At 41.7% G+C, this 22,902-nt stretch overlaps 1 protein-coding gene across 2 annotated transcripts in view; it reads right to left on the reverse strand.

The window, feature by feature from the left end:
* The window catches only part of STON1 (stonin 1), an 80,637-nt gene that overhangs the window by 12,889 nt on the left and 44,846 nt on the right, over positions 1-22,902 (reverse strand). For both annotated transcript variants that reach the window (XM_075863191.1, XM_075863190.1), the window contains 2 exons: positions 3,307-5,210; positions 672-874 (listed from right to left, as the gene is read on the reverse strand). In XM_075863191.1, the coding sequence (XP_075719306.1) occupies positions 672-874; positions 3,307-5,191 (2,088 nt within the window). In that variant the 5' untranslated portion in view covers positions 5,192-5,210. The remainder of the gene's footprint in view (positions 1-671; positions 875-3,306; positions 5,211-22,902) is intronic.

Genomic DNA, 22,902 nt, shown 5'->3' on the forward strand with positions numbered 1-22,902 from the left:
TTGACAATGTGCCAGGTGTCTACTTTCAGAAAATATATGGGCAGATGGTAGCCGAAGTGCAAAACGAAAAAAATCAAAAAAAATAACAACAATAATAATTATATATATATATATATATATATAAAATCTATGTAAAAAAATTGTTTTGTATATTTTGTCCACATCTTTTTTTACCTGTCCAAATGACAAACAAACACTGTGATAAAATGACTGTCGCAATTGATGTTAAACCATGTTTTCACGTCTGAATGATAGTCTGGAGAGCGGTGGTTTGAGTATTCCTGCATATATTAAAATTTTGAGTACATTATGGATGACAGCCTTGTGAGGTTTGCACACATTTGCTGAACTATGTTTTCCCCCGGTTTTGAGCACAAAAACAGCTGACACAGTCATCCCATGTAGATGATGAAATGCATATATTTATGCACGACATAAAGTAGATGGCTCATGTTTGAGCAGGCTATATAGCAATGTCTGCTTCAGATAGACTAGTTTAGATGTTGCTGTCACCGAATCCCAGATTTATCTGAAAGCCCCACAAACAATAAAGTGCTGCCTGTCTGAATCTAATCAGTATGTATAATGTTCCATCAGGTCTTCCTATGTCCTCCAATAACAATTTATATGTAATGTAAACCATTCAAACCAAATGTGGAAATCAATAATACCTGGATGTTGTAGCAAGCCTTCTGGGTGACGTGTTTATGGGGCTGGAGATCATTCTCGACGCCCATTGATTTCACCTCTGCCCCAGAGACACATGTAAACGGCATAATAAACTGCACATTTGCCATCGGGTTCCAGCTGCGAGGTATCTCCTGGTCAGACCCCAGCTCCAGCTTACAGGATAAACTGTGCGGCTGATCAGGACCTTAAAAAAAAAAAAAAGAAAAAGAAGAAATGTGGAGAATGTTAGAACTGGGGTGTAATATCCATTGCCTGCACACACCAGGGGATCGGATATGTGTCTTTGGTGCTAGCTCCACATGATGGAGCACGCTCACTAAAGCCGAAAATGTTGCACAGGACACAAATTTTGTATTTAAAACGCACATGACAATGTAGATACAATTTATATGTACACATTCACAAATTCATAGGCACATGCACATATGTCATGGGCATGTCCTGAAGTGTCCCTGCTGTCCCTGTACTCCTGGTTAGCCAGGTCCCAGCACAAATCCATCAGTGGCCATGTACCTCGGAGTACTAAAGACTGCTGCAACAATTACGGACTACAATGTAAAGCAGATTGTACAGCCTAAACCCACAGCTGAGCCTCCAACGTGCAAAAAGTGGTCATGGGGTCTTCCATATCAGTCATTGGGATTGTATGACCTTTAACTTGTTGTATTATCGGTTACTACTTTGAGCCGCTCTCACCACCTCCATAGAATTACAAGAAATAGTTAATCAGTGCTCCCAGTTGGACTGTTTGGCACTGAAGGAGTGGCATATTAGAGCGCAAAACAGTCCATCAAGTAAAATAAGGCTCTGTACACATCTGCGTCGGATGTTTCATTAGGAGCCTCCGTATCAAATTCCATCAACTACGCCAAACACTATAGCGTAATATGCTGCACTATTTTGTCTGCCAAAACGACGGACACTGACAGAAAAGTGACGGAACCCATTAGGGTATGTTCACACGCAGTAGCAAAATACGTCTGAAATTACGGAGCTGTGTTCAGGCGAAAACAGCTCCTGAATTTTAGAAGTTTTTGCAAGTACTCGCGTTTTTCGCAGCGTCTTTTACGGATGTTATCGGAGCGGTTTTTCAATGGAGTCAATGAAAAACGGCTCCAAAAACATCCGAAGAAGTGACATGCACTTCTTTGATGCGGGCGTATTTTTACGCGCCGTCTTTTGACAGCGATGCGTAAAATTACACCTCGTCTGAACAGAACATGGTAAAACCCATTGCAAGCAATGGGCAGATGTTTGCAGACGTAATGGAGCCGTCTTTTCAGGCGTAATTCGAGGCGTAAAACGTCTGAAAATAGGCCATGTGAACATACCCTTAAAGTCAAAGAGTTCCATCGGACGACATTGGTTTCCGTCATGCGAAGGATACAGCAGCTCAGTATTTTCGTTGGACTGCTCCTATGATGGAAAGGGACAACGGAAAGCCTTGACGCAGATGTGAATAGGTGCTAATAAACTAGTACCTTAGCAAGACGTGTAAAATTTGTTGAAAAGATTCATTAAATAAACCTAAAGCAATGAATTCCGAAGGGTGAGGTAATAAATTCGGGAAACAAGGGAATATGTCTTTAGACAGCTAAAGCAGCTACCATGGCATCCTATAACATAGGAGCCCCAGTTCATGTCAGCCTGCTCCTCCCTACTCCATGTGTGGGGTGAATCACAATATTAGAGATAAGTTAGTAAGAACAGACTAAAACAGTCATGCCACCCCCATATCTTTTGCAAGGAAGAGGGGCAAACTGATACTGTAGGGCTTATACAATTTATATGGAGGTGGCCCTATTAAGATAGGACCAGACATGTCCGCAATAACAAGACATGTCACCACAAAGACCTTGAATTCTGTTGAGGTCTGTAAAGATGCAATCTGTCAATGACCAATGGACTATAAATATTACTACATTGTTCTTGCTTTATATTGACATGATGAAGGGGTTCTTTCATTTTGGCTGGCTTAGCCCACACAGCTGAAGATAAATAATCTGGTCAAACAATGATAAGTGGTACACCTGGACCCACAAAGGGAATGATAACTATGTTCCCTAAGGCAGGTGGGAAAATTTTTGTATAGGGCATACTGTAAAGGGGGTTTTACACTGGGCAATTATCGAGCAGACAAGCGTTCATAGAACGCTCAATGCCCATAATTGCGCTGTGTAAACAGGGCAGCAATCAGCAGAAGAACGGGCAAACTCTCGTGCATCTGCTGATCATATAGTTTTAAAAAAAGTAAAATATTATCGTTGTCAGCCGCACATCTGCCTGTGTAATAATGTATGGGGACGAGCGATCAGACTAACGACCGCTCGTCCCCATCCATAGCGCTTTGTGACAGTAGCAAACTATGTCAATAAACCGCTGTAATAGGGCCTTAAAATATCTAAATAGTCTACATGAATATATGTGGGTGAACACTCTTCCCCTTCTTGACTTCTTAGCTCAGAGGGAACACTAACTTTAGGACAGTGCGTCATAAATAGAGCATAAAAATAATGTCATCTCAGAGTGTCTGCTTTAGTTTACAGTTATACACTATATCTGACCAGCTTATTCAGCAATGTTATATATATTTAACAATCAAGTATATATATTTACTAGAATTTTTATCAGGGAGTCGATCAATCTTCCACACAACAGCTTTGTATGCATTCTCGTATTTTGCCGTTCCAATCGTTACTTGTATTACTGGCTCGGATTCAATTTCATATCCAGTACTAAGGCAAGCTCTTCTATTCATCTTTGTCTTCAAAGACCTCTGCCTCTGTAGACTAACAGTCCAAAGTGCTTTCACCCATTGTGCAGGAACTGGGAAGTAGATAGTGATATTTTCACAGTATTTCATCTGTGAAGGACCCAACATATTAGTAGACATGTTTAAGAAGGCTTGGAGCTCCACGTAGGCTCCTTGTACCACAGCCAAGCTCTTTAGAGAAAATGGAAGCTCCGTCAGATCACAGGGAACTTTGAAGCGCATGAGTTCAAACCGGCACGCATCCAGTGGTGTGAATTTAACTACCCGGGACTTATTAAATTCATGTTGCTTAACACACTTGTGTAAATGATATTCCGAGATATTGATCAAGTTTTTTTCATTCTTCTTCTCAAAATAGTTCAGCTTTTGTAATTCAACGTCATTTAGTGCTAAAAAACACTCCATGCCGCTATTAACGAAACTAAGACAAAATAACTGGCAAACCACCGACTTGTCTCTTAGCTTTCCTTCCTTTGAGATTTCACCCCAAAAATTGTCCACTATTTCCACTAACATTTCAGGCTCTTCATAAGTCTTCTTCTGTTTGGAAACCGGTGAGAGCAACAAAAGCTCTTCCTCCATTGTTGCGATAAAGTCCATCAAATCAGAATGCTCTGTGGTTCCCAACTTTAACATTTGCTCAATTTCTGCCTCGTGAACCACTTCAAGTTTTGGATGGTATTTCCTTTTTTCCATATAAGTTACATTTTCTATCCTAACAGTGTGTATTTTATCTGAAACTCCTAAGTTTTCTAGTTTTGGTTCGGAAAGTCTGCAGAATTGATGAAGCTGAAATTCTTTGAACGGTTTTTCAAGGCCCTTTTCATAATACATTTGCAGAATTCCACCAGATACAACTTTCAGGTAAATAGGTCCCCACTGCCTGGAAGACATCATGTTCTTTTTTTCTGGTATCCTCAACATGAAAGGCCACCCGTCTATCCTCTGACTTCTAAAGAGACTTTGTGGAATAAATGATGGGCTTTTACTTTCAGCGCAGACAGGCTGATGCTTCAAGTTGTCAGGTGGGTCAATCTTTAAATGCTGAAGCCTTTCACAAACATAACTGAAGGAACACTGGTTAAGACTTTTCTGGTTATTAGAGCCTTCCTTTTCCGATATATTATATTCCTGTTTTGCCGGCTTTTTTTCTCTCGTGTGAGATTCGGCTGTAGTGCACAGATCCTTAGAACTGGTGGCATCATTGTTCCAAAATGGGCTTGAAAAGGCACAGGAATTTTGAGAGTCATCCAAATGGAAAACTGAGAAATGTCCTAAACTATTATTACTTTTGTATGGTGATGGATTTTGATTTGAGTCATTTGTATCCACGGGCGGTGAAATAGTCAGTGTCTGATTGTCGGTCAATGGAGTTGATCCTTCAAATATATAATGGTGGCTCTGAGGGCTCTCGGATATAGGGTACAAGTTAAAAGACCCTTGTTTAGGAGTGCAAGGTGTGGATGGGCTGTCCTTAATAGGGGTACAAAGAGGGGAATTGCTCGGAGGACCTGGACTCATGAAGAAGTCCATTATCGGAGACGTGTGAGGGGGGGTGGAGTTGGAGGAAGAAGTGCTTGTCTTCCGTTCATGGGACAGGCTTAGTTTAAGTTCATTTCGTTTAGGGCTATGTGCATTGTCTTGAGGAAATATCATGGATTTTTGGGGAGACTGGAAAGGATTTTCATCATCAAATGTTACCCAGCTGTCAGGATTTGCTGAATACATTTCCTTGAATCTGAATGGCCTAGAAAATACAAAAAAAACAAAATGAGTATCAATGGTTTAATCTATTACTGATCTGCATAACATGTAATAATGTTCAATCATTCTGTAGGTTTTGTAACAATAAGATATTAAATGCTTCAGTTTGTTAATTATTTCAAAAGGAAAGAAGATAAATCGGACATTAGTCATAGCTAGAACTATATTTACCACATAGGCTAAGTTGGCACATACAAATTAACCCCTTCCCGCTGCCATAAATGTAAGTTGGTACTTAGCTCCCAGCTATGATCACATAGACAACCCATGTGTGATTTACAGCCACCACCTAGGGGTAACAATGATCGCTGGGGCTCACAGTTTTAAGAGAAAGCCCTGGGCCTAACAAAGACATCCAGGGCTACCATGAGGAAATACCTGTTAGGTCAAACACTAAAAAAGATTTTTAAAAAAAACAAAAAAAAAAACAAAAAAAAAAACACACGATTTCAGCTATATTTATTTTTTATTTTTTTAATTAATGTTTAAAAAAAATGGAAAAAAAAAATGTGTCTAAGGGGTTAATATAGGCTTGAGTTTTGCTTGCGATCGTTTGAGGAGGTTGAGATTTTTGTCCACTAAGGGGAATTCAGGGTCTTACTCCATATTTACATATTTATACAGATCTATAAGAGTTGGTGCTCCCTTTTTTGTTGCAAAGTTTTTTTTTTTTAACTAATCAGCACAGCATGAAACAGGGATTTTCACCCATCTTTTCCACATTCCTGAAAGCACAAACTGCCTAATCATGGACAGACTTGCTACATAACTCTAATCAAATTTACTATTCGGCCTAGAAAAGCTGGACGTCAATCCCTGTCGGTGCTGTAATGACAGCCATATTGGTTATCACCCAGCTTTCCCAGAAAAAAACATATAATAAAGAAATTGCCAAATTAAAAATTGTAGCAACTCAGCAGAAGGTGACAACTCAGACGTCTGTAAACTGGCGATGTATTTCTTTTGGAAGAAATTCTCTTTCAAGCATTGTATTTTTTCAATTCAATCTACAGTACTTGCAGCCCTGAATTCTACCGCCTCGGGCCATTTCTTCAGTCTCTTATTACAGGCTTGCTGCTCTGGCGAAATAACTATAGCCGATAATTTCATGCCATGCAATTTACGGCAAAGATTTTTTTTTAATTTTTATTGTTCATAAACAATATATTTTTCAGACACAAATTATCAGAGCGAACTGGTATATAGAGAAAGTTTTCTTCTCCAAAGATGGTCTGTATTCATTTATGAGCCCACATATATATATATATATATATATATATATATATATATACATATACACACACATACACACACACACACACACACACACACACACACACACACACACACACACCATGTCTATAGTATTTAAAGGGATATTATAATTTTCTCACCAAGACTGCTGTATAGAAAACTCAATATATTTCAGATACTGAAATTTAAGGGAGTCATTTCTAACCCTGCTGGAGAGCGTGTTAATATGTAAAAAGGAGAAGGAGGGGGGATCCCATTTACAAAAACCTGTTTATCAGTTCTTTGTAATGGAAAATGAACAGGCACGATAATGAAATGCCCCAGACATATCATCAGAAACAGCCATATGCATAAATATTAACGCACATAATGCTGCACCATTAATGGCCCGAAAGCCGATTTCCCACAGAGTCATAATATAGAATACCAAAGGGTGTCATTACTTTCACATACATAAATTCATGATGCATGGAGCAGAAAAGTCGGACCCAGTGATAGATTTTTTTTTTGCTGTTGCGAAGTACAGCTTTCTTATGATTTCTGCATTTGCTTTTATATATAAAATATCTCCACTGTTAAATTTATAAAAGACTTTTATCTAAATTATTAACAGTGACAGCATAAGTGAAGGGATGGCGCTGGGTCCTGCCGAGCAGCAGATCTGTACTCCCCTGAAAAGTTTGGCAATGTTTCCCTTCTACAATGTGCTAGGATACATTCCTATATGCCAGTGTAAATGCATAGGGTGCTTTATTACAAGTATTTTTCCAATGCGTACTGCATTATACTATAGATATGACCAAGGACGGATTTACCAAGAGGAATATGCTGGAAAGTCAGGGCAGGCTTATAGTTTATAATATAATTATGCAAGCATTGACTTTGTATAGAGCTCTTTTAATTATATAAATTGATTTCAGGTTAACATTTAGAATTTATTTGTATAAGTGGTGTGGTTAAGATATGGCTTTGCACCCATAGGCTCCTGTGATGTCAATACAGTACTAGCTATGGCATAGTCCTCCGACTTAATCTACATACCCAGCCTAAGATGGCTATAATATGACTGCCCCAAGGAAGGTAAAATAAATACTTTAAAGCCTATAGTGTATTGGAAAATTGCATTCTATAATAATATAATATTATGTAAGCTATTCCATTCAGCCATGGACACAATTCATGGATAAATAAAGTGTCCATGGCAGGATGTCTCGAGTTGACCATGCTGCAAGGGAAGCCACTTGGAATTTGAAGACTCCGGGTTATTATAAAAAAAAAAATATATATGTTTACCGAAGGAAATGTTTCCAAAAAGACTCCTATTAGCTCCATAGAATAAGAATATGATGATGTTCAAATTACTTTCAACTAATATATCCTGCAGTATACTTGAATGGGTTTAGGAGCTCTGTTTTTGTGTCTTCTGCTTGTTTCTGCACAGAAGTCTGACTTTGTAGTCTGTACCGCCCCCTCACAATTGTCAATAGGCAGGTAGATGGTGGTCCAGACTACACAGTGACTTTGAGCCTGGGAAGACGCTGTAAGAAACAAACAAGTTAAAAAAAAAAGACTGACAATTTTTAGGGTTCCCAGCTTTTTGTTAAAAGCCTTTTTAAAGTGAACCGACATACTGAGTGCTCTGCCAGCTATAAAGGGAAAAGAAGAAGGAAAAGAAGAAGAAGGAAAAGGAAAAGGAAAAGAAGAAGGAAAAGAAGAAGAAAAAGGAAAAGGAAAAGAAGAAGGAAAAGAAGAAGGAAAAGAAGAAGGAAAAGAAGAAGGAAAAGAAGAAGGAAAAGAAGAAGGAAAAGAAGAAGGAAAAGAAGGAAAAGGAAGAAGAAAAAGGAAAAAGAAAATAAGAAACAACCGTTTTCTTCTCTTCATTCCAAAAATTATGTGGTGTGCATCTTTATGTATATGTAACGAAGAACTTTTTTTGTTGTTTTTTTTTTTTTTTAATTATGCCTGGGGTTTGTGTTCCTCCCGTATATACAGGGTTATTAGAAAAAAAAAGGATGGTACAAAATGAAAGGCCTGCAGTTAAAGTAGCATCAGTGGTAAATGGCCAGTGAATAAAAAAAATCAAAGCAAAACTGGCTAAGTTGCCCATTGCAACCAATCACAGCACAGCTTTCCTTTTCAAGAGCCAAATTTGAAATGTGCTTACATATTGTGACATAAGATAGCGACATCAAAAGGAAGAAAAAGCTTTTTGCGTGTTGGAATTTGCAAGAACAGGGTGTGTGTTGACAGTACAGCGAAACTTTCAGAATAAATTTGGTAAATGTGCTCCACATAGAAACTGCATTTCGCATTGGATGAAGTATTTCGAAACCATTGGTTGTTGAGGTCATGGGAAAAGTCCGGGACGCCCAAAGATTTCAGAAGCGACCGTGAACAGGATTCGAGCCGTGTAGGAGTGTACTCCTAGAAAGTCGACCAGGCTAATTAGTTTGGAACTACAGGTGCCACAAACTACAGTATTGCACATCTTACAAAAACATCTGCGTTGTAAGTCATACAGACAGGGCCGGCCCTAGGATAGATGGCGCCCTGTGTGAAATTTTCTGTCGGCCCACCACTCCATAAAAAAAAAATGCCCCATATAAAAAAAAAAAATGTATGATGACTGACACAGTATAATGCTCTCAACACAGTATAATGCCCCCAAGTGTCCCCACAAAGTATAAATAGTGCCTTGGAGGCCCAGGGAGTGAGTGTTGGTATGTCTTCACTCACCAATTGGCTTTTCTGCTCCGACCCCGTCACTACACAGAGTCTGACATACATTGCATTGTAATGTCACATGACACGTGTCAGTTTCAGTGCAGCACCAGCAACGGAGCAGAGAAGAACCGCACAGGCCGGAAGGCAGCTGCAAAGTCGCCGGACTCGGGAGCCTGGGCCGGTTTTAGACAAATTGTGGCCCTGGGCAAAGTTAAAAGTGGGGCCCTAAATGATAATTATTATATCAATAAGGCAATCAATTCAGAAGGTGGTGTGCAGAGAACTGCATCCCTGATTTCTAGCACGTCTAGGAGTGTTGGAAGCCCTAAAGTATACGTACCCCCCTCTCACACAAAAAATTGAAAATATACACTACCGTTCAAAAGTTTAGGGTCACTTAGAAATTTCCTTATTTTTGCAAGAAAAGCACCGTTTTTTTCAATGAAGATAACATTAAATTAATCAGAAATACACTCTATACATTGTTAATGTGCTAAATGACTATTCTAGCTGCAAACGTCTGGTTTTTAATGCAATTTCTACATAGGTGTATAGAGGCCCATTTCCAGCAACCATCACTCCAGTGTTCTAATGGTACATTGTGTTTGCTAACTGTGTTAGAAGGCTAATGGATGATTAGAAAACACTTGAAAACCCTTGTGCAATTATGTTAGCACCGCTGTAAACAGTTTTGCAGTTTAGAGGAGCTCTAAAACGGACCTTCCTTTGAGCTAGTTGAGAATCTGGAGCATTACATTTGTGGGCTCGATTAAACTCACAATGGCTAGAAAAAGAGAGCTTTCATGTGAAACTCGACAGTCTATTCTTTTTCTTAGAAATGAAGACTATTCCATGCGAGAAATTGCCACGAAACTGAAGATTTCCTACAACGTGTACTACTCCCTTGAGAGGACAGCACACACAGGCTCTAACCAGAGTAGAAAGAGAAGTGGGAGGCCCCGCTGCACAACTGAGCAACAAGACAAGTACATTAGAGTCTCTAGTTTGAGAAATCGACGCCTCACAGGTCCTCAACTGGCAGCTTCATTAAATAGTACCCGCAAAACACCAGTGTCAATGTCTACAGTGAAGAGGCGACTCCGGTATGCTTGCCTTCAGAGCAGAGTGGCAAAGAAAAAGCCATATCTGAGACTGGCTAATAAAAGGAAAAGATTAATATGGGCAAAAGCACACAGACATTGGACAGAGGAAGATTGGAAAAAAGTGTTATGAACAGACGAATCGAAGTTTGAGGTGTTTGGATCACACAGAAGAACATTTGTGAGACGCAGAACAACTGAAAAGATGCTGGAAGAGTGCCTGACGCCATCTGTCAAGCATGGTGGAGGTAATGTGATGGTCTGGGGTTGCTTTGGTGCTGGTAAAGTGGGAGATTTGTACAAGGTAAAAGGGATTTTGAATAAGGAAGGCTATCACTCTATTTTGCAACGCCATGCCATACCCTGTGGACAGCGCTTGATTGGAGCCAATTTCATCCCACAACAGGACAATGACCCAAAGAACACCTCCAAATGATGCAAGAACTATTTAGGGAAGAAGCAGGCAGCTGGTATTCTATCTGTAATGGAGTGGCCAGCGCAGTCACCAGATCTCAACCCCATAGAGCTGTTGTGGGAGCAGCTTGACCGTATAGACTGACTTGCTGTATGTCAGTCAGCATTTACTCCTGGTTGTTGTAATATCTTGCTGGTTCCTCCAGCGAATTACTCCTACTTCGGCTTCTGGCAGTGATAGTTTTAAACTCATGTATGTGGTCTGTCTTTTGCTATACGTAGCTTAATAAAATTTATATACTTTTTCTACTAGTATTGGGTGGTCAGGAAAAAGGGTTCCGTCTGCCTGCAGGCATTCCTTCTATTGATCAGCTTGACCGTATGGTACGCAAGAAGTGCCAATCAAGCCAATCCAACTTGTGGGAGGGCCTTCTGGAAGCATGGGGTGAAATTTCTCCCGATTACCTAAGCAAATTAACAGCTAGAAAGCCAAAGATCTGCAATGCTGTAATTGCTGCAAATGGAGCATTCTTTGACAAAAGCAAAGTTTGAAGGAGAAAATTATTATTTCAAATAAAAATCATTATTTCTAACCTTGTCAATGTCTTGACTATATTTTCTAGTCATTTTGCAACTCATTTGATAAATATAAGTGTGAATTTTCATGGAAAACAAAAATTCTCTGGGTGACCCCAAACTTTTGAACGGTAGTGTAATACCACCATATCATAACCACATAGTGACTGTATAATACCCCCATATGGTCACTGAATAAAAACTAAACAAAGACCAATATTACCACCATGTAGTGATCATATAGCGGTAGATGTCAGTTAAACACAGGAGCTCTGCAGACAATAGAATATTAATAGCATAGAGCAACCATAAAGTGGTAGATGGCAGCTATACACATGGTAGCACAAACCCCACAATACTCAATCAAAATGAAATAAAACATGACAACAGTTTCTTTGGATAAAAATGGCCACGGTGTTTATTAAGGGTAACCTAAGATAAAATAATTCGAAGAGAATAACCATAAATAATCGAATAAATAATAAAATATAAATATTTTGACCAATAAAAACCAAGTCCGCCCAGCATTAGCTGGGTGACAAACCCCTCTAACAAACAACGTGACGTGAAGGAATTTAAGAACAATAGGGCGGGAGGGTGGGCGACGGTCCAATCTTCAAAAACTGGCTGCTTGACCACGATGAACTGCTCCTTTTATGTCCAATTTTCCCGCCTTTAGGATTTTATCAATGACCAATCAGCTGGCCTTCCACAAAACTGCCTGGAGATAGAATCTGCCAGAACCTGCTCATGCAATTGCACAGCTGACCTAGGTCCAATCAGCTGGGACCAACTCCAAACTGCCCAGAGACAGAAACATCTGGAAACCGGCTCGTGCCACCAGCACAGCTTACCCGGGGGACACCACGATGGTAAGTACCATTCTAATATAAAATAACAAATGGAGAAAAGAGGGAAAGGGGGAGAGAAAAACATACCAAGCAAAAAAACATATTTTATTAACAACTTATGGGGGGCCGTGCGACCATGTGTCCCCCAGGCAATAGCCTGGGGGGCCCCTGACAGGAGTTCTGCAGACAATATAAGTGATTACAGCGCACATATCTACTGATTCACAGGTGATGTCTTCTCTGACTAGAGTCGTTCACTTTCCCTTTTATTCTCCATATGGCCCAGACCACTGTGACTACTTATTCCAGCCACGACTCATCTCTGCAGAATTTGACACACATACATGTTGGTTTCTCGCTTTTCCAGCACCCACCACACCTATACCCCCCATCCTCTAAACAAAGTCGTAATCCACAGTGCCCCAAATGGTAATAATGATCCCTCAGTGCTCGACACGATAAGTATCCCATCAGTTACTGTGCCCCCTTTGTGCCTCCACACAGTAATAATGCCCCTTTGTGCCCCATCAATAGTGCCACTGCATCCCCAGTAGATAGCGCCACACACAGCCGCCTCTTGTAGATCGTACCACACAGCCACCCTAGATAGTGCCACACAGCCCTCCCCCTGTAGTACCATACAGCCCTTTCCCTGTATACTGCCACACAGCCCCCTTGTAGATCATGCCACACAGCAATCTCCCCCGTTTTAGATACGACCCCCCCCCCCCAAAAAAATTTTTTACTTACCAAGCCCTGTTCCCGCAACGGATGGAGCACTCCATGGCCTCCAGGCAGGACACATGCGTAGGCCAGCGTGATGAAGTAACCTCACCACATCGCCCTGCACAGATTGTATCGGTGTCCTGAGGATGCAGATACAAGTGAATGTGGCAGCTGCTAGCACCAGGCCCCCCCCCCCCGGTGCTATAGAAGCCACAGGGCATGATGGGGCCCATGCCGCCCGGCCCATAAAGGTTATGGGTTGGGCTAGGGGGCGTCCTCATGCCGTGGGCCCCCTAGAAGCCACTATGGGGCCAGAAACTATCGGAAACATTGGAACGGCTGCACCGGAAACGATTGACAGATGTTGCACTGGCCTCCACCATCGCAAGATCTAACATCCTGCGACTTTTTTCTGTGGTGCTAAATCAAGGACTCCGTGCATCTGTCCCCCCAGCTACATGATCTGAAGAACCTGAGACAATACATCACTGAAACTGTGCAGTCCATATCCAAGGCTATGCAGGCACGCATTTGGACAGAACTGGACTACCGCCTAGACATCTGCCGTATCACCAATGGAAGTCACTTTGAGCATTTGTAGTGTATAGATAAAACTTGGATAGTGTGTTTTTTCAGGTTAGTAAATTTGTGTTATGTTCTCTGTTATGAATACAGAGGCTATAATTTTGCACCATCCTTTTTGAATCTCCCTGTATGTTGCAAAATAAATAAATCAATCTTTTTCGCTGCATGTGGTGCCATTCTTGCTGTCAAATGTGATAGGACTGTCGACAGACGCTCCAATTGGAGAATCCAAAGGCAGTGTAAACATAGCCTTAGGCCTTGTGTACACACACACACACACACACACACACACACACACTGTAGATTTGATGCAGATTTTACATGTAGATTTTTTTTTTTTTCTTTTTTAATTACGCCAAAACCAGAATTGGATTCAGGAGGAGACACTTTAAAAGCTTTCCTCCAGGCTCCGTTCCTGTTTTCGGCTTGAAAAAAAAATACTTGCAAATCTGCAGTGTGTGTACATGACCTTGTAATGCAGAAATTTTCAGGAGGCTCTTCTAATATGCACTTTATATGGGGACTAAGTCTGTGGGGTGGGGGTATGCACATGTACAAATTTCTTACCTGTTGATGAGACATAAGTAGACATATACTGCCCCTGCTGTCCGTGTGGACAACATATAGAAATGGCTCAGAATGTAAAACATAATATCAGATTCCTACATCAACACATCCTGAAGCACACAAGTGCCAATCACACATCAGTAGGACACTTTACAGCTTTATTCATCAAGATATAGATAGAGGTGAAACACATAATTCAATGTTCAAGTCATCAGCATGACAATAGGGGACAGGAGCCGAGGTGCAGATAATGGATGACAATACCGGGAATGAATAATGCTGTACTGTGCTTTACACTGCTATTATAAGTCTACGTGAATATAAACATATTAATTTGATTCAAAAGTATGAAAGGAAACAAAAAGTGTTGCCTTGGCAACAACCATATACGGCTACCGAAACCTCCAAGCAGTAATATAGAGCATTACAATAAGTGTTAGAAATGCAACAATCAGAAATAACCAGCAAGGAAACATATGCAGAACAGAGATAATATAAAAATATATTATCACCGACCATAATTTCATACAGTAATGGCTTGTCTATGGTTCATGCATACTGTGCCTCCAAAGCCTAAGCAAGACCCCTGAATCTCTTTTCTGGGGCTCCTGAAAGAAATGGGCAAAATAGGTGCTAGACACAGCCACATGGACCAGAGCAGCGCTGTGTCGAGTACTGCAATAGAAGGGTCCCTCATTTTGCTGGTCGGTGAGAGTCCCTGAGGTGAGGGTGTGGTAGGAAAGATTTAGGGTAGGAACACCCACAGCGTAAACATTGCGGATTTTCTGCAACTGATTAATTTTCTGAAAACCCGCAGTGTATTAGTGAAATTTCAACAAATCTCGTTCCCACACTGCGGAAAAATGGCGCCAAAAACCAACAAATTCACCTGCAGTGCGGTTTCTTCAACCGCATGTCAATTAATGCTGCGGATTCGCAGCTCTTCGGTTGCAGGTTTTAGCATTGAATTCAATGGGGTGCTTAAACCCACAACAAAGTAGTGTGTGTTGTGATATTTGCGGTGGAATCAGTGATTCCGCCGCAAAAATCGGAAGAAAAAAAAAAAAAAAAAAAACGTACCCAGAATTCCCTTCTGCTCCATTCCGGCCTCCCTGGATGATGCTGCAGGCCATGTGACCGCTGCAGCCAATCATAGGCTTGCCCAGTTCTGCTGATCAAGGGAGTGACGCCAGTGAGGTTGGCCCCTTATCTAAATGATTATCCGGATAGGGCCGTGGCTAAGTTGATTTATGAAGGGTTTAGTTATTCCCGCTCCTCCACATGTAGTCCCATGTAGTCCCAGTTACCCGGCGAAACCTCCAGTCTGCTTACCAGCATTCTGAAGTGGTTTCCTCTAAACTTAAGAGAGGTATTGCTGGATCATGTGGCGTGCCCCTTCCTTGCCGTCCCCCCCCCCCCCCCCCCGGTGGGGGATCTGGTAGTTTCCCCTTTGGGCGTTGTGCCAAAGCGGGAGCCCAACAAATTTTGTTGATCCAACATTTATATTTCCCAAAAGGGTCATTGGTAAACGACGGTATTGATCCAGACCTGTGTCCTGTAGCTTATACATAATTTGATAAAGCGTTTAGTATGGTTAGACGGGCCTGTTGCGTGGCTCTTTTGGCAAAAACCAACATTGAAGTGGTGTTTCAGCTGTTGCAAGCGCACCCTGACAGCCAACGGCTGTTGGGATGTTTTTGGGATGGGGGGGTTTTATGTTGATCGGTGCCTTCCTATGGGTGGCTCCCTGTCGTGCGCGTATTTTGAGGCGTTTAGTTCGTTCGACTGGGTCACGAGGTTGACTCCTTGATTCACGATCTTGCTTATTTTTTGTGTGTTGGCCCCAGGGAATCTCGTTTGCGGTAACCTAATTGTATGCGTTGCAAAATGTCACAAGGGATTTCGGTGTCCCTTTGGCACCCGAAAAGGACAGAAGGCCCTGTTACTACCATCTGTTTTTTGGGATTGAGACAGATTTCGTCACAATGGAATGTAGACTTCCTGAGGATGTTGCGCGTCCTCAGTGACTAGGTTCAACGCGCGTGTCATTTACGAAAAATGACCTTACGTAGTCTGCAGTCGCTGTTGGGGAAGTTGACTTTTGCTTGTCGGCACATGCTGATGGGAAGGGTATGTTGTTGCCGGTTGGCGGCCGCTATGACGGGCACCACATCATTTTGTGTGATTGGGCGCTTAACATCGGGCGGACTTGCGGGTGTGGGGTGATTTTCTTGAGCAATATAATGGCCGGTCCCTTTGGCTGTTGCGGGTGCTCGATACATAGGATTTAGACCTCTTCACGGATGCGGCGGGGCAGGTGGGTTTGGTGCTTACTGCAGAGATCAATTGTGCGCGGGTAGCTGGCCATCGAGCTGGGTGGTAAGCGGTCTTACAAGGAATCCGGCCCTGCTCGAGTCATTCCCCATCGTAGTCTCCGTGACCATTTGGGAGGATAGGCTCAGAGACAAGAAGGTTCGCCTTTACTGCGACAATCTCAGGGTAGTGTTGGCGATTAATAACATCACTGCGTCCTCTCCACCTGTTGTGCGATTGCTTAGGCATTTAGTACTGGTTTGTTTGTCATTGAATGCGTGGGTGGTGGCAACTCATGTGCCAGGTGTGGAAAATTGTATTGATGACGCCCTCTCTCACTCAGTGGGACCATTTGACAGCTGGCACCGGGTGCGGAACAATTTGGGAGCTGGTTTCCATTTAGCAGGCAGGTTAATTGAGAGGTCTTTGGCAGGGTCAACATGGGTCGCTTACTCTGCCAGTTGGCGCAGTGGGAGAATTGGGTAAGATGCTTAGACGATGTCAGTACGGATAGTGACAGGTTGGTCTCTCTTTTGTATTGGTTGGGGGATTCTTATGAAGTGGGCTATTCTGCAGCTAAAGTTCATGGTTTTGTCTCGGCGTTAGCTTTTGGTTTTAAATTGCGGGGTTTAACGATGTGACTAAGGATTTTCTGGTAAGGCAAGCGTTAAAGGGTTTCCGTCGAGGCAGGGCAGAGTTAGATCGTAGGCGGCCTGTTTCTTTTTCCCTCCTTTGCTCGCTCGGGACGGCTGTAGATGCAGTATGCTGTTTGCGTTTTGAGGTAAAGGTGCTCCGACTCGCTTTTTCTCTGGTGTAGCTCTCAGGCTGGGCGAGCTGGTCTCTCCAAGTACTTCCTGCGTGTGGTGTCTTCAACAGGACGATGTGGAATTGAGAGAGGGTAGACTGGAATTTTTATTGAGTCGGTCAAAAACAGATCAACTTGGTCGGGGTAAGCGTATAGTTTTGTTCTCTCACCCGGTGCGATGTATGTGCGACTTCAGGCCCCAGGGTAGCTTGTCAGATGCGCCCTTGCTGTGTCATGTGGATGGTACTTTTCTTTCTAGATTCCAGTATTGTGCAGTGTTTAAGAAGTGTTTGTCGGAGGCGGGGGTTAGCTCGGTTATGCTTCACATTCATTCATCGGTGCGGCGACAGAGGCGGAGCACTGGGGGTTGGACATGGTGGGAGTTCGACGCATTGGGAGGTGGGAATCCAACAGGTTTAGGTCTTATGTTCAACCTCATTTGTTATAATGGATGCCTTGTCAATTGTATTTTATATGTTGTGTGGCGGTGGTTTGCTACGGAGCCGGTCTTGCATGAGTTCCACACATATTCACAGTTAAACCGGGTTCCTGAAAATTCTAGTCTTGCATCTTGGCGGGAACGACTTGGGTGTCCACCCATTTTGCGAGCTGGTCCGGGACATTAGGCATGACCTACTCGGTTTGTGGGCTTCGCACCCAGGCCTGGGATTGGTGTGGTCTGACATTGTACCCAGGAAGCACCGGCGCTTCGCTCGGTCCTCTGAACGGATTAACAAAGCCTGTATAATGGTTAACGGAATGGAGGGGTTTGCGTCCGCCATAGGGACTTCGAGTCTGGGGATGGTAATTTTTGGAGAGGTGACAGGGTACACCTCAATGAGGTTGGTATGGATTTGTGGAGTCTGGCCCTGGCAGAGGGGATTGAAAGAGCAGTGTTCATTTGGAGGGACTTACAGGCTTGAAGTGGTCAAGGGCCTGTTTCCCTGTGGCGGGGGGAGTCCTTGAGGTTGGTCAGTACAAATTGGTGGGGGGGGGGGATTCGCATCGGGGGTATGCGTCCTCAAAATTGGAATAATAGTTGGAAGACTTTTTAGGGTGTTATCCCTTTGAAGCAGGTTTCTGAGCTGGGTTACGGCTAGAGGTAAAAAAGGTGGTGGTTGCAGATTGCTAACTCAATTAAACAAAAAAAAATAACTTCAAGGACTTCCCCTATCTTATTGTATGTTGCTCATGTTTATTTACGTATGTTATTTATTATATAGGTTTGTTGATATACTGACCCAGGTAGGATCAGGTGAATTTTGGGAGGAATTCTATTGTGGAGAATTCCCTATGTTTTATATAAATGTTTTGAATAAACTTAAAATGTTTATGTTATTTAATTAAATAAATGGCTGCTGTGGCCGCTAAAATCCAACCTAGTTTCCGGTGTGTGTTTTCTCGGAATTAAGGGGTTAGAAATTAGGTAAGTTGGACATCAACACACGACTCTAACTAACCAGGTCATGCCTTATTGATGTTTGTTCTTGAGGTTTATTAAATGGTTAATCCAGTCAGCATATATTTTATACGTAATATCTGTATACAGTCTGTTCTTCACCGCTAGAACAACCTTCACAAAGTTGACAGTTTTGTCCGCTACGTTACTTTCCATGCAGTAAGATGTTCTGAAAGAATGAACTCTGCCATAACAAATAACACCGCTTTATTACGGAGCGCATTAGTATGCACAATCTGCCATGTTTTAATTGTGAGCCATCAGCACAGCATAAGAATAAAGTAATAATAAGAAGAATAATTAAATCTAAATATAAAGACCTAAAATGCACAGCAGATGTTGTGACTTTGAAAACTTTGCATTCAGCAACTCAAATTACAGCTCAGTGATCTTAAAGCAACAATGCACAGATAGGCCTTTATTGTATATCAGATCTCTTAATGTAAAAAAATAAAATAAAAATTGCAACATTTGATATTTCGCGAGAGCATTTTTTTTCTGGGTACGCACCCAGGATTTTAATTTTTTTTTTTTTTAACATTACTACTTTCCAATCCCAGGTCTATAAATTGGTTGTCTCTGCACTTCCAAAGTAAATGACATGCAAGTCATATAGAGGCACTGATGAGAATTTTAAAGCGGATATACACATTGGTGTGACCAATCCTCGGGTAGCTGGATGAGGAAATGCAGGAGAGACACACTCTGCGTCCCTCCTACCTCACTCTTAATATATGATAGCGAACTGATCTATAGCAGTATGTAAAGTAGTAGATATACAAAAAAAAAGTTATTCCAAATCCCTGTACCCCAGCTCCACGAAACCATTTATATACATTCTGGTCAACAAAAGGTTTGTGCTGCTGATCTGATGAAGGGGCGAGTGAACACCTGGAAACGTCTTATCCTATTGACAAGAAAGATGGAGCTTTGCTTTACCCGTTGTGAACAAATTTATACACTGGTATACATGTTGCACCGTCCGTGCTGCACCGCATGGTGAGAGCGTTACGTTATCCATTCTCATTACCCTGTTTACCACCAGTAATAGGAGCGCTCCTTGAAGTTCTGTGAACTGACGTATTGCTGTCCTACAGCAAATTGTGTTGCATTATTTTCATAATGTGCGTCTTTTTTTTAATGAAATTCTCCTTGTTATAATAATGCCACTATTCACATTGCGTTTGTGCTATCCGCCGAGCGTATACTTTTTTTTAAAATAAAAACGTGGACCAATAAAAATTTATACAAACATGTACCGTTTTCTGTTTAAGTCTGTTTTTTATAGCGTGTACGTTTAGTGCAAAGTCGGTATACGTTTCTGTACATACCTTTTTTTTTCTTAAAGTGAAAACTGCTGGAAAAAAATAAATAAAAAAAATTGATAGATTAACTGTATGTAAACTGATACAAAACGTATAGCATTGCGTTTGCATACGTCATCCATTGAGATCAATGCTAAAGAAAACGTTACGTCGCGTATACCTTTTTTTGGCACTACAGAATAGCGTAGCAGACGACGTTATTCAGTACTTTTAAAAAACAGTATCCCAACGTAAACCATGACAAACACAGACCAAACGGATGTTATTTTAGTTTACGTTTGACCAATTATAGTCTATGTATACGCTTCAATAATTTTTGGGCGTTTAAAAACGTATATGCTCGGTGGATAGCACAAACGCGATGTGAATGGGGCCTTATTCAGACAAAACTATTGCAAACTCGGACGTAAAAAACGGCCGTTTTTCACGTCCGAGTTTCACCCGTGTGGGACCGGTTTTCACGAATCTCTATAGACTTGAGTATCAAGGGATCGGTGAAAAAGAAGAGGAAAGGAAGAAAATAGTATACGTTCTATTTTTCAACGGACCCTTCAGTCGGTCCGTTAAAACAACGGCCGTGTGAACGGCCCCCTTGAAATACATGCGTCCGTGTATTCTAGCTTCGTGTGAATAAGCCTTTAATAAATTTCTCCCCCTAAGTTACAATTTGTTTGTGCATTATTCATTTCTTCCATTTCTCTGCCTTTTACGAAATTCAATTTAACCGGCACTCTGTTTCATCATCTCAGGACTATCCTATAAACATGCTAATATTATATGACCTGTGTGAGCACTTATAGACTTTGATCTCTGGGGAACGATTGGCTGGCAGCATAGGCAGATCATGCCAGACCAGTCACCCTAAGGCCTCATTTACACGAGCGTAATATACGCGCGTGCGACGCACGTGCTTTTCACGCGTGTCGTACGCACCTATATTACTCTATGGGCAGTGCAGACAATGCGTGAATTTTGCGCAGCTCGAGTGCGTTGCGTAAAACTCACGACATGTTCTATAATCGTGCGTTTTTCGCGCATCACGCACCCATTGAAGTCAATGGGTGCGTGAAAACCATGCATGCCGCACAGAAGCACTTCCGTGCGAACTGCGTGATTCGCGCAAGAGCTGTCAAACTGAATGTAAACAGAAAAGCACCACGTGCTTTTCTGTTTACAAACATCCAAACGGAGTGTCAGAATTTAGAGATGAGGTTCGGCCGAACTCGTTTTGACCGAACCCAGCAAAAAAATTTCCGGTACGCGACGTCAGGAGACAGTCACTGTCCACGGTGCTGAAAGAGTTAAACTGGTTCAGCACCCTGGACAGTGACTTCCGATCACAATATACATGAACGTGTAAAAAAAAAAAAAAAAGAAGTTCTGACTTACCGATAACTCCCGGCTTCTTCCTCCAGTCTGACCTCCCGGGATGACGATTCAGTCCAAGTGACAGGTGCAGCCAATCACAGGCCAAGCACAGGCTGCAGCCAATCACAGGCTGCAGCGGTCACATGGACTGCCGCGTCATCCAGGGAGGTGGGGCCGGATGGCAAGAGAGGGACACGTCACCAAGGCAACGGCCGGGAGACCGGACTGGAGGAAGCAGGAAGTTCTTGGTAAGTATAAACGTCTTTTTTCTTATTCACAGGTTGCTGTATATTGTGATCGGAATTCACTGTCGAGGGTGCTGAAAGAGTTACTGCCGATCAGTTAACTCTTTCAGCACCCTGGACAGTGACTGACGTCGACTAGCCTCAGCTCTATGATGGTGGCTGCGCGAAAATCACGCAGCCGCGCATCATACACTGATGACACACGGAGCTGTCAAGTGACTTTTGCGCACGCAAAACGCTGCATTTTTTTGCGTGCGCAAAACGCACACTCTCGTGTAAATGAGGCCTAAGCTTCAGCAGGAGGAAGACTCCGACCCTTGCGGGACCTTTCAGCATGGAGAGTTAGGGAACGGATTCTGAGCACTTATAAAAAAAAATTTTGTTTGTTTATTAAAAAGGACAACATGCTAAAGAATGCTAGTCTTCATAAATCAGACTATACAAATTTGCAGTAACATTTTCATAGATATCCATTAATATACGGATAAAATCCAAAGCTTTGGGAGATAATTTATTGCATGTGCTGCTCCTGCTCGTTTCCTAAATGATCATGAAATTCTCATTGCCTGTAAAATTGAAAATGTAATTTTTTAATAAAAATAATATTAAAGCAATTTTTCCATTATAAATTCTGGTAGGAAATTGTATAAAATCTGTATCAATAAGTTACCATATTTTCATCCTGAGCATCTTAAAAAATGTAGTAGTACTTTAGAATTCATTTAATACTGTTGAGGCCTAAAATAAAAAATGTTTTACTTTTATTGAATTATCTATTTTTCTTTGTTTCTTTTTATCCCAATGAATTAAATGTTGTACTCTACTGCCAGCTAGTGGCAAGAAAAGGAACAACAATGGTGATTATGAAAGCTGCTGTTTATATGTGAGGATAACGCAATTGCATTGACCCGCACATGTCTCTGCAAATAACTGAGTATTTTAATTTGTAGAACTACAAGTCTGTGAAAACCAACAATATTACATGACAGTCCTTAACTGTTACATAGGATGCCGAATTTACCAACAGTGTCGCTAAGCATGAAAAGGTTGTGACCTCTGGAAAACAGTTCAGCAAAATGCGAAGCACATGTCGCAAGGGGCATAGCTAGAGTTCAACATCAAAGCCAAGCTTGGAATTACCCCCCCCCCCCACAGATGTAATGATGCGGTCTTATTAAAAGGGGTTCTCCAGATAAAAGGAAATTAATGTTGATATTGTATAATTAAAAATGATACAATTTTCCAATATACTTTCTGTATTAACTCCTCATGGTTTTCAAGATCTCTGCTTGTTGTCATTCAGTAAGAACAATCATGGTTTACTTCTATTGAATACAATTCTGTCTATGGTCATGTGATGGTC

This window comes from Rhinoderma darwinii, chromosome 4 (genome assembly GCF_050947455.1).
Source record: "Rhinoderma darwinii isolate aRhiDar2 chromosome 4, aRhiDar2.hap1, whole genome shotgun sequence".
Classification (NCBI taxonomy): Eukaryota; Metazoa; Chordata; class Amphibia; order Anura; family Rhinodermatidae; genus Rhinoderma; species Rhinoderma darwinii.